At 56.0% G+C, this 12,826-nt stretch overlaps 1 protein-coding gene across 4 annotated transcripts; it reads right to left on the bottom strand.

Moving 5' to 3' along the window:
* Window positions 1-2,787: 2,787 nt before the first annotated feature.
* On the bottom strand, window positions 2,788-12,813 carry YPEL4 (yippee like 4). Of its 4 annotated transcripts, none has more exons than XM_042852627.2 (5): window positions 12,677-12,813; window positions 9,332-9,656; window positions 8,989-9,032; window positions 4,351-4,459; window positions 2,788-4,116 (listed from the first exon to the last, which is right to left on the bottom strand). In XM_042852627.2, the coding sequence occupies exons 2-5, from the start codon at window positions 9,470-9,472 to the stop codon at window positions 4,027-4,029; spliced, it is 384 nt and encodes a 127-aa protein (XP_042708561.1). In that variant the 5' UTR covers window positions 9,473-9,656; window positions 12,677-12,813; the 3' UTR covers window positions 2,788-4,026. The 4 variants fall into 4 exon arrangements, with proteins under 4 accessions (XP_042708561.1, XP_065447393.1, XP_005295010.1 ...); XM_065591321.1 differs by lacking the exon at window positions 12,677-12,813 and adding an exon at window positions 12,523-12,546; XM_005294953.4 differs by lacking the exon at window positions 12,677-12,813 and adding an exon at window positions 10,586-10,858.
* Between the last annotated feature and the right edge of the window lie 13 nt (window positions 12,814-12,826).

The raw sequence follows: 12,826 nt of genomic DNA, 5'->3' as shown, positions 1-12,826 counted from the left end.
TTCAGAACACAAGGAAGTATTCGAAAGTTTTAAAAAAAAGAAACAGGAGAAAAGGATGAAGTTGAGTGTATGTGCTGCCAATTGTGTGGCCCAATAAACGGTAATATTTAAAGACTAATAGTTCTAAATCTACAGCAGTAAACTTTATTCAAATAAAAAGTTTTATTTGGGGATTAGAGATATATGCCTCTACCTCAATATAATGCGACCTGATATAACATGAATTTGGATACAACGCGGTAAAGCAGCACTCCGGGGGGGTGGGGCTGTGCACTCCGGTGGATCAAAGCAAGTTCGATATAACGCGGTTTCACCTATAATGTGGTAAGATTTTTTGGCTCCAGAGGACAGCGTTATATTGAATTAGAGTTGTATTGTTTTCTTAAACTCAGAGGTGGCCTTGTGTTTTGAATTCTATTTTAGTTCTGCAGCAAACCACACTGCTGAATGGAATTCAAAGCATTAATCCACAGAATACTTCCCCCCCCCCGTCTTTCTGTCCACCAAAATAACCCCTGATATTTACCCAGAAATATTAATATTTTTTTGCACTGATTTTCACCTGTTTTTGTTGTTGTGATAATAAACATTGATAAATCCTCAGGAAAAAATAACTAAAATAAAAACTGAAAAGGAAGGGCCCCAAGGATCGGCTACAAGCGTTGTCTTTGGTGTGAGATCTAAAGGGCTGTTGAGCTGGGGTAAGTGACTGTCCTTTGGGACTGGGAGTAACCTGAACACGGTTGTGATTTTGTGTGTAAAGGACCATCTATCACAAAGGCAATCTTACCTAGATAGAGCAGAATACCCACGTTAAGGCTGTTATAGTGCCGGAGACATTCCCACTTGATACTTGGTTGGTAAAATCTAAGCCTAGAACTCCCAGCCAGTTTGGGGTTTGTGCCCTGCCTCTTAACAGGCTGCCTTTAGGTTGGTACTCAGGGTGCTCAGACACTGCTAGACGACAGGATGAATGGCATTTTGAGCCAGATATGGCCATTTTGACTATTTGGTCATGTCATTTGGTCCCACTACCGTCCAGCTTTTCAGGAATGATGTTTTCAGAGACAGCCTCAACCAACTCATGATCATCCACTTAGATGATAGTCTCACTTTTTCAGAGAATCAAGAATTCCATGACCACCCAGTGCACACTGTTTTTGAGTGGCTTTGCCAAAGTCAACTTTACGCGAAACATGAAAAATGCAAATCCCGGCACCTTTTTCTCTCTGAATCTGATTCCCACGGAGAGAAACTATGATGTGGGACAAAGAACTGCTGGCCGTCTGAGCTGCCTTTGAGGAATGGAGGCACCTCCTCAAGGAGGCCTACAGCTCTGGCCAAGTCTGAGCCGATCAAAAGAAGTTGGAGAAGTGCAACAACTCAACCGTCAGAATTGCTGGGCTCTTTTTCGCTTCCAATTTGACTTCATTGTTACGTACTGTCCGGGGACTAAGAATGGGATGGCAATGCCTTGTCACACAAGGATGAGTAGCATGAAATGAAGCAGGAACCTTTCACCACTGTCATTAAACCCTCCCACTTTTGTGTGCGGGAGCCGCACGTTCACTTGATGACCATTTGCCATCCCTTGCTTCCAAGTGACCTGTTTGCGGCCTCAATCTGCCAGAATCCCCAGATTCAAAGTTTCATCTACAACACAACCTGCTTTATGGTGGGGATTGTCTCTACATGCCTGAGGGCAGCTCCTGGCTTCAGGTGCTAGAGTTGTGCCATGACTCGCCCATGGCTGGACATTTCAGCCCATTTAAAATCTGGACCCTAATCACTAGGTACTTCTGATGGCTGATCTTATGAACGGACGTTAAAAACAACGCTGGGTCATGCAACCTGTGTGCCCATAGGAAGAATCTATGAGCCGAATCAAGCCCATGGGCTTCCCTCAGCCCCTCCCCACACCTCCTTGTCCTTGCTCTACCCTCTCAATGGACTTTATTGTTGAGTTACTGTGCTTCCAAGGGCGCTCAGTTATCCTGACCATAGTGGACCTCCTGACCAAGCTGCCTTTTTTTATTCCCGCCTGCACTGTGCCATCTTTGATTTGCTCTGACCACTGGCTTGTCTTGCGATCACCACTTCTGCCCTCTGATTCTGCTCTGCCCACTAGATTGCACTGCCTAGACCCCCGTGTGTGACGGGGAGCTCTGATGTCAGCAGAGTGGGCTGTGCTTGGGTTGTGGGGGGCTCTGATGCCAGCGGGGGGAGGTGAGGTTGAGGGGCCATTGATGCTGGGGGGGGGGCTGCTCTGACACCAGTGGGGTGCTACTATGCTCGGGCTGGAGGGTTTTCTGATGCCATAAGGGGGTTCTCTGCTCAGGTTGGGGGGGCCTCTGATGCCAGTGGGGGGGAGGCGAGGTCAGGACGCTATTGATGCTGGCGAGGTCTGCTCTGACACCGGGGTCGGGGGGGGGGGGTACTGTGCTTGGGTAGGGGTGAGGGCTGTGATGCCAGAAGGAGGTGCTGTGTTGAGGTTGGTTGGGGGGTCTCTGATGTCAAGGGGAGGTGCTGTGCTCTGGGCGGGGGCTGTGACGCCAGTGGGACATCTCTGATCCATCTCCCCCTGTGATTCTCTCAGACCCAGTGCCCGTGGGGGGTCCATGCTACTCAGACACCACAGCACCCTCCACCCATGCCAGCCCCTCCCCCAAAAGGCCCAGGGCCGACAGGCAAGGCATGAGTCTCATCCACTAAATGATGCCCCTGCTGGGTGTCAGAGCCCAGAAGGCCTTGACTAGCTCCCTCCCCCAATAACAGACTCTCTCCATCTTCTAGAAAAACATCTTTATTTATAATACAAAACCCGCGTGCGCTGGTGCTGGTGCCACAGTGTTGGGGCCCCTGGGCCAGGCCCCGTGGCAGCGATGAGGGGGCAAGGATGGGCAGTGCCCAGGGATCACCAAGGCATGGCGACCCACAGAACCAAGTGGCCCAGAGCAGACATGAAGGAGTGCGGAAGAAGGCCCAAGGGAGGGACGCGGGAGCAGGGACATGAACAGCAGAGTCCCAGGCCCAGCTCTGAGGGCAGAAGCTCCCACCTTCTCATCCCCCACTCTGAGCCCCAGGCCCAGGGGGCCAGCTCCAACCTTCCCACCCCAGGCCAGGGGTCCAGTTCTGACCCCCCCAACTCCTCACTCCAAGCCCCAGGCCAGGAGCCGGACTCTGTTCCTCCTCCCCCCACACATTCCAGGGCCAGGGGGCCTGGCTCTGACCCTCTCTGCCCCCCACCCCACCCTGAGCCCCAGTCCAGTGGGGTCTGTGGTGACCCTCTAGCCCCAGGCCAGAGGGGCCAGCTCCTACCTTCTCTCCCCCAACTCCACCCGGAGTCTCAGGCTGGGGTGGCTTCCCTGATCCCATTGCCTTCCCACCCAGAGCCCCACATGGGGAGGGGGCCAGCTTTGAGTCTGTTCTCGTGCCCATGCTGGGGAGGGGGGGAGGCAACTCTGATTTCCCCCCCCCCTCCACCCCAGAGCCCCATGCCAAGGGGGGCTGGCTTTGATCCTCATCACCAAGAGTGTGAGGGAGGCTCTTTGATGCTAATGCCCCCCACCAGGGGGCCAGCTTTGATCCTCTTGGTCTCTCCCCTCACAACCCCACACCAAGGGCGGGGGTGAGTGTGCACTCAGCTCCCTCACTCCACCAGTTTCCCTCAGTGCCATACCAAAGGAACTGTCTCCTTGCTCCCCATCTCACAGGGCAGGCTCTAGCTAATGGGGGAGACACTCCTACTCCCCCTGATTGGGGGAGTCAAGCTCCCAGATCTCTGTGCCCCACAGTGCTAGCAGGGGGTCAGTGCCTGCAGGCTCTGAGCCCAGCAGGATGCCCACCCCGAGGCTGGCCTCACAGTCCATGTCTGGTGCTGGGGGTGGGGCGAGGGCCCCGGATCCCCTGCTCCCAAAAGGCGATCGTTGTGCAGGGGAGTTCTCGTGCTGGGATGGGCAATGTGGCAGCGTGATCAGGGAGGGGGAGGCCATGCTGCTGGGGGTGCGGCTGCAAGCCCCCCCCCCCTCAGTCCCAGCCGTTGTCCTTCACCATGTGCGACATCTCAATGATGAACTTCCCCTCCTTGTACTTCTGGCTGGTCTCGAAGGCCTGTTCCTGGGGGAGGGGAGAGAGAGTGGAGCGTCTGAGCCAGCCCCCTTTTCTAGGGCATGCTGTTCTCCCCAGCAGGGGGCACTGTGACTCCAGGGAGGGGGAAGCCTGCGCTGCCCTCCTCAGCTGGGGGCATTGTGACACCAGGGAGGGGGCACAGTCTGTACTGCCCAGTCCCGCTTCCCCAGCAGGGGGTGCTGTGACTTGGGGGGATTCCTGCAGGGCTGGGGCAGTACTCACATATTTCCACCCCAGGGTGGTCTTGCAGCTCTCACAGAAAATGTCGGCCACAGAGTGAAGCCCAGTGAGCAGGAGGCGCTGTTCAGCCGGCCCGCAGCCAACGTTAACCCTGGCACCAGAAAGAGGAGCAGCATGGGACAGGGTCACATACTGACTTCCACCCCCAAATCCCCAGAGCCCTAAGTTCCCTCTCAGCTGCGCAGCCGCCCAGCAGTCTATCAAGTGCCGCACACTTCAGGTGCCCGCCACCCCACTGCCGTGCTGCTCCTGCCCTCTGCCTTGGGTTGGACCCCCTGGCCAGCTGCTCCTGGGAGCCCCCTGCTTGCTGTGCAGAGAGGAGAAGGGGAGGGGGGATACTGATGTCAGAGTGTCCCCCTCCCCCCGTCTATGTACCCCATCTCCACAGAACAGGGGGAGGGGACACGACAGGGCTCAGGAGTGGGACATGGGGCTGAGCTTCCTGGCAGCTGTTGCTGTGTCTGAACAAGCAGGCTGGTGACTGTTGAGCTACTTAAAAGGGCAGCATACTTAAAGGGGCAACACATCTCTCTCTCTCTCACACACACACACACACACGCCACACTGTCTCTCTCTCACACTCACACACCACACACACACACACATATGTACCACACTATGTCTCTCTCATACACCACACTGTGTGTCTCTCACACACACCTCCCAACACATACTTGTATTGTTGTTGTTCTTGATACTTCCTGCAATGCACATATATTCTCTGTAATGTTATTCTTTCAAAGTGCTGTTGTTTTAGTTTCTGGACTGGTTTATGTATTTCATAATGTTTATTTCTCTCTTATGCTTAAATTTAATTTTTGAGTAGTGAGTTCTAAAATGTCTAATCTGTCTTGGCTGGAGTTATTATCCCTATGGTAACCTTTATATATATAAAAACAACAAGGAGTCTGGTGGCACCTTAAAGACTAACAGATTTATTTGGGCATAAGCTTTCGTGAGTAAAAACCTCACTTCTTCGGATGGTTTTTACTCACGAAAGCTTATGCCCAAATAAATCTGTTAGTCTTTAAGGTGCCACCAGACTCCTTGTTGTTTTTGTAGATACAGACTAACACGGCTACCCCCTTGATACTTTATATATATATATATACTCGGTATTGGTGCACATAACAAAATTCATTTCACACATGGATGGAAAAAATTAGAGGGAACATTGCTGTGGTAGTGGGGGTTGAATTCAGATGCCAGGGCCCCTAGAAGCTGTGGGGGAGTGTCGTGGTGCCCTAGCAAACATACAGCCCATACAAGACCAGACTGTTCAGGCTTAACCCCCAGGCCCTGCTGCGATCAAAGTCCAGAAGCCCAGCCTGGCTCAGGGATGAGGGACAGAGCTGAGTCTCATTCATGCACTGGAGACGCTGCAGATTCCCAGTGGCTTCATGTAGAGGCTGAGTGGGAAGGGGGGACTAGCTGGGCCTTGGTGCGGCAAACTCTGGGGAGGAGCAGGCTCCCAGCAGGGCCCCATGGAACTCTGTCTGGGATGAAGCGAACTCACCCAAGGGTCCCTCCAGCCATCAGCCCACACTAGCGTGTGAGACAGTGCCACCATGTGGTCAATGGTAAGAACTGCTCCTAGATCAGGAGTAGGCAAACTTTTTGGCCTGAGGGCCACATCTCAGTATGGAAATTGTATAGAGGGCTGGATGGGGCAGGGGATTGGGGCACACGGGGGGGAAGAGGGCTCCGGCTGGGGGGTGCAGACTTTGGGGTGGGGCTGGGGATGAGGGGTTTGGGGTGCAGGAGGGTGCTCCAGGCTAGGATCAAAGGCTTTGGATGGCAATCAGGGCTGGGACAAGGGGTTGGGGCACAGGGGTGGGGGGGCTCAGGGGTGCAGGATCAAGGCAGCACTTACCTGAAGAGGTTCCTGGAAACAGCGGCCCTTCCCCCTCTGGCTCTCACGCAGAAGTGGGGCCACACCACTCTGCATGCTGCCCTGTCCGCAGGTACTGCTCCTGCAGCTCCCATTGGCTGTGGTTCCCGGGAGCTGCAGAGCCGTCGCTTGGGGCGGGGGCAGCATGCAGAGCCCCCGGTTGCCCCTGCTTCTGGGAGCCATGTGGAGCTGCTGCACACACGGAGTGGAGCAAGGCAAGCCCCTGACCATGCTCCCTGGCTGGAGCACCAGAGCGGGGAAAGCTCCCAACCCCGCTCCCCGGCGGGAGTGCGAGGGCCAAATTAAAAGGTCCAACGGGCTGGATGCAGCCCGCGGGCCATAATTTGTCCACCCCTGTCCTAGATCTAATGGCATCACTAGGAGTCTCTACTCCCGGGGGAATTCTGCACCACTACAGACGTGTAGAATTCATGTATCCCGCAGACTTTTTTTCCCTGCAGAAAATACATTTCTGCCTAAGAAGGGCTGCAGTTCTGCCTTTAGCCCACCAGAGGCCACTGTGGTGCCAGAACAATCAGCAGCATGAACACAGCCAGCTGTTCTGGCGCCACAGCAGCCTCTGGTGGGCAAAAGGCAGAACTGCAGCACTTCTGGGGCAGAATGTATTTCCTGTGGGGGAAAAAAATTCTGTGTGTGCCCAGTGTTGCAGAATTCCCCCAGGAGTAGAGTGAGAAAGGCCTGGGAGTGGCCTGCTAAGAGCAGGGAACAGAGGGTACTATATTTTGGGACTTTGTGAGTTTTGTTTTGCACACTGATGTTAAGAAATCCACCCCTAAGGAGGGGTGGCTGAACAGAGAGCAGCCTGTGTGTGGCGTTTATTGAGGAGCCCTGAAGAGAGGAAAGTGAGGCATGGTGCTTCCAGGGCCTTTCCTGGCCACAAGTGGGCACCTGGGAGGTTGCTGACCCTGTAACGCCCTTCCAAAGGGTGGCACTAACAACTCCTTTCAAAAATGGGCCCCTGCGCCTTTTGCTGGCCAGCAAGGATGTGGCTATATTCCCTAGAGGCTCCTTGCCCATCATTAAGCAAAGCTGCATGAGAACCAGCCAGCAAAGAGGGCATTTCTGTGGTTCCCACAGAACAGAGAAAACTAGTCCCAGCCTGATCAGTCTCTAATGCAAAGCAGACAAACTCATAGCAGTGAGAACCACGCAGCTACGCTACTGAGCCAAGGCAGCAAGGAGCCACCCACAGCCTCAGACAGCACCCAAACCACAGCCCCGGGAACCCTAAATCCTTAGGGCATGATCTGTCCAGCTCTGCCTTCTCTCTGCCATGTCGTTCATAGATTCCAAGGCCAGAAGGCACTGTTGTGAGCATCTGCTCTGACCTCCCGTATAACCTAAACCAGAGAACTTCCCTGAATTAATTCCTGTTCGACATAATAGAGCAGATTTCTTAGAAAAACAGTCAATCCTGATTTTAAAATGGCCAGGGATGAAGAATCCACCAGGACCCTTGGTAAGTCGTTCCATTGGTTAATTACCCTCACTGTTAAATATGTGCACCTTATTTCCAGGCTGAATTTGGCTAGCTTCAACTTCTAGCCATTGGACATTGTTATACCTTTGTCTGCTAGCCCAAAGAGCCCTCTATTCTCACATTTCTGGAGCCCAGGTAGGTACTTCTAGACTGTGATCAAGTCACCCCTTAACCTACTCTTTACTAAGCTAAATAGATTAAGCTCCTGGAGTCTATCACTATAAAGCAGGTTTTCAATCCCTTAATCATTCTCGTGGCTCTTCTCAGACCCCTCTCCAATGTATCAACATCCTTCTTGAAGTGTGGGCACCAGTAGTAGACACAGGATTCTAGCCGCGGTCGCACCAGAGCCACATACGGAGATACAGAAGGCTCTCTACTCCTACTCACGATTGCTTGGTCATGTTTGGGCATTGGCCATGGCCACCCGTAAGCCATGGACCAGACAAGGGAGGAAGTTCCTAGATACTTCTATGTCAATAGCCATTGCTGTTGGCAACGGGATGGCCCATTGGCTGAGTGGTAGAGGTTGTGACCCCCCGCCAGAGTTGACAGTGATGTGGCTGTGGTGGATTTTCATCCCCTCCCCATTACAATCCCAGCCCCTTGCTGGGATCACCCTGGAGAGGACCGACAGGGAGAACCCTGGGCTTGGAGACAAGCCAACCCATATGAGACATCTTTGGGGAGAAAGACCCCAGCGCAAGAGGTTTTGGAGATGGGGCCTGACAAGTTACTGACAGCTTGATCAGGCAATTGTCTGCTGGAGAATGGTGCTGAGACATGGGGTGTGATGTGCTCTAGTGGAGCCCAGAGAGTGAGGCACGCTGGGGCAGGGTTATACATCACCATGACAACTGCTGTGATTCTACCCCGGGACTCACCATCTCGAGACCCCATTCTAGAGACTCCACTTCTGAGTTCAGATGCCAACAGTCACCCTCTTTTGGGTCATGTAGAACAGAGATGGCCTAAATTATCAGCTCTTTGGGGCAGGAACCATCTCTGTTCTGGGTCTGTACAGCGCCTAGCACAACAGGGTCCTGCTCCACTGCTGGGTGACCAAGGCACTACCATAATACACCTCTCAATGATAATGACTGCTAATATAGCTCTAGCTGCTGCCTGCTCCCTTCTGACTGGCTGCAAACTCCCCACCCCCCCACCCCCGCTCGTACTCTCCCCCACTTGTAACTGATGGAGTGATGGATCACAGAGGGGCACTCACACAGAATTGAACAGGTAGGCTCGGCCATGGCTCCCCTGGAAAGACTGCAGAGACAAAGGACAGGAATTATACCCTGCCCCCCTCCCCCTGAAACAACCCTGGTCCCCACCATCCACCTTCATTCACTGCCGTGGGGAAGCTCACAGCACCCAGGGCCTGGCTGGGCACCGATAGGGCATTGCCGTGGGCAAGATTGGCAGTGGCAAGGCATGGCTGTGAGGAAGCTCACAGTGGTGGGGTCCTCAGCTGGGCACCGACAGGGCCCGGCCCTGCAGAAGCTCACAGTGCCCGTGGGGAAGCCTGGTGGCTGGTGCAGGCCCCTGGCAGGCTGGAGCGGCTGTACCTTGGAGATGAGCTCATCGTGTTTGGCCAGGTGGGCCTGGCAGTGCACACAGCTGTAGGTGCGGTGGCAGTGCGGAAGGTAGCTGCGGAAGGTCTTGGTGGGCAGGCAGGCGGCGGGCGGCCCTGGCTCACAGCTGGGCATGACAGGCTGGAGGGCGATACCCTGGCGGGGCGGGGGGGCGGGCGCTGTGCACCCCCCACACAGTCGGTCGCAGGTGAAGCAGCGAAGCAGGTTGGCTAGAGCCGTGTTTCAGGGTGGGAAGAGTTTGGGGGGGCTGCACAGCCGGGGCCCCCCCAGATGAGAACCAGGCCGAAAGGGGAGTCACCTGCAGAGAACGAGAGAGAGGAGGGCAATGAATCAGGGGGGCTGACCCATGGCCAGCGCCCACTCTGGCTCCCTCCATCTGGGACACTGGGAAGAGCGCCCTCTGATAGGGAAGGGGAAAGGCTCCCCAGCCCTCAGTGCCCGCTCTCTTCTTCCCCGTGCGCTGCCCCCCAACCCAGAAAGCATCCCCCGCTAGAGCTAGAAAGGAAATGCACAGTCCTGGTGAGCCAATTCTCCGGCTGGCCAACCTACGCCCCTGCGTTGGGGACAGCGCCCCCTGCTGGGACAAAGGGATGGTTCTTGTCATTGGGTCTCTTCTCCCCATGCTACTGTCACTGCCCTGACAAGAGCGCCCCCTGCTGGGACAGACCCATTCCCACCACTGAGCCCCAAGTCTCCCCAGCTCCCAACCCCCAGCCCAGAGACAGTGCCCCATGTGGTCACTGCCCGGAACTGCCTTTTAAAAAAAAAACCTGCCTGAGTTTGGCACCAGCCTGACCCAACTGACTGAGACAGCCCCCAACTTGCTGCATGAGTGTCATGCTCCCTCCTCGCTAGTGGACAACGGGCTCACAAACTGGAGCAGCCCAGTGCCAGAACCCCACAAGGTCGGTCCCCTCTTTCTCACCCAGGGAATAACATAAGGGACCAGCGGGAGGTGTGAGGTGGAAGGTGACATCTGGGGGCCGGGGGGTTCCCAAGGATGAGCTCCCCGCAGAGAAGGGAAATGGAGGAGGATCTGACGTGGGAAAGTTGCAAGTGGGATGGGTGGGAGGGGATGGGGGGGGCTGGGCTCTCTCGTCACGGGCTGGATTGATGGATGATGCAGAGGAGTGGAGAGACCCAGGCTCCGTTTGCGGGGCCAGCTGCGGCGGGAGGACAAAGTTTCTCCGCGCAGCCCTTGGCGCTCAGCCCCCCGCCGCCCCTCACCTTGAAATCTCGTCCCAAGCGCCCCGTCCGTCCGTCCCGCGGCCGCTCCTCCGGCGGAGGGGGATCGCCCTGGGGCTGTGCGGGGCGCAGGGGGCCGGCTCAGGGGGCCGGGGGACCGCGGCTGGGGGGCGAATGGGGCCCTGGGGCTCGGGCTGGAGCCGAATGTGGCTGTGTGTTGTGGCACCGCATCATAACATTGAGTCATCCCCCCCCCCACCTCCCGCTACGTCAGAAAGGGGCTGGGAGGCGCGGGGAGGGAGGGGACCGGGGCCACTGGGGCTGGGCTGCGGGGGTGGGGGGCGCAGTGATTGGAGGGGGGTGAACATGGGGCAGGGGAGGAGCGGCGGGGGGAGGCTCAGGGCCAGCAGTACCCCGGGATGCGCGGGCGGCGCACAGGTAATAAATCATGTATTGCGCCTCTGACGCAGGGAGTGGGGAGCGAGAGACAGCTCGGGATCACGAGCTGCAGATCTGCGTGCGCCCCCCAGAACCCAGGCCGGGGCTCCCCGCTGCAGAGCAACTGCGACCTACCTGGCTGGAGATACCCAGCGCACTAAGAGCCCCAAATCTGTGACAGCCCCAGCCCTGTCCCCCTGATCTGACTGCCCCAAAACCTAACACCCACACGGCATGCCACTCCCACAAACACTGGCACCCCCATCTGACTGCCCCAAACATTGGCACCACACGGCATGCCACTCCCACAAACACTGGCACCCCCATCTGACTGCCCCAAACATTGGCACCACACGGCATGCCACTCCCACAAACACTGGCACCCCCATCTGACTGCCCCAAACATTGGCACCACACGGCATGCTGCACCCACAAACACTGGCACCCCCGAACTTAATGCCCCAAACACTGGCACCCCCTGATCTGACTGCCCCAAACATTGGCACCACATGGCATGCTGCTCCCCCAAACATTAGCACCCCCAATCTCACTCCCCCAAACACTGGCACCCACATGGCATGCCACTCCCCTAAACACTAGCACTCCTAATCTCACTGCCCAAAACACTGGCACCCACACAGCATGCCACTCCCCCAAACACTGGCACCCCTGATCTCACTGCCCCAGACACTGGCACCCCCTGATCTGACTGCCTCAAACATTGGCACCCACATGGCATGCTGCTCCCACAAACACTGGCACCTCCAATCTCACTTCCACAAACACTGGCACCCACATGGCATGCCACTCCCCCAAACATTGACACCCCCTTATCTCACTGCCCCAAACACTGGCACCCACATGGCATGCCACTCCCCCAAACACTGGCAGCCCCTGTTCTGTGACAGCTCCAACACTGATAGCTGAATCTGCAACATCCCCAAACACTGACTCAGTTTTTGTTCCCCCCAAACACTGACTGGATCAGTGACCAATCACAAGTCACTGGAGCCCCGATCTATGACACTCCAAGTGGTGGCCTTCCCAATCGCTACCAAATAGCAACATTGGCTCATGATCACCAGGTATCCGGCATCTTGTGTGACACTCCAGCATCAGGCAGCCCCCCTGCCAGCCCACCCTGAATGGCATGCACCTTCTGAGAGGTTCCCGTGGCAAAAGGCTTCAGGCAGCTGGCCCAGGTAGCAGGGAGAGAAGAGGGGTGGGGGAGGACTCAGCACTACCCCCAAACTGCCCAAGCCAGAACCCTGCCCCACAGAGACCCTCTGTCCTCCACAAAGCCTAGCCTCCAAAAGAGACACCCCAACCAGACCCTGGCCAGAAAGGCCCAAGCCAGAGCCCAGACCCTGAGAGAGATCCCCTGCCCCCCCTCCCCATGTGCCTCAGCACGCCCAGATCTTTCAGCACCCCCCCCCAACTTAGGCTGCACCCAAATACCTCATCTACCCACCAGCACCCACTGACTTAGATGCACTCAGAACCCACTGAGCCACCCACCAGCAACCTCTCCCCATACACACCCTCATACAACACCGCCCCAGCCTCGCTGCTGCTAAGTTTTGTGTGGCTCCATGTCCTGGCCCCATTATTGCTCAGGCCAGGGGGTGTCGACCACGGGCTGAAGTTTTTACATCCATGTGCGCGTTATTTGCATATATGCAATTCAACCCTTACATGATTTGCATACAATGTCACTCTTGCACAGCTGGGCAGCCGTGTGGCCCTGCCACGGACTTGCCCACTGGGCTGCAGCCGGACCCCCACTCCAGATCAGGTCCATTCTCCGCAGCATACGTTGGCCTATATCTGGGAACTACATCTCCC

Source organism: Chrysemys picta, chromosome 4, assembly GCF_011386835.1.
Source record: "Chrysemys picta bellii isolate R12L10 chromosome 4, ASM1138683v2, whole genome shotgun sequence".
Lineage (NCBI taxonomy): Eukaryota > Metazoa > Chordata > Testudines > Emydidae > Chrysemys > Chrysemys picta.
This window is presented reverse-complemented; position numbering and strand designations above follow the sequence as displayed.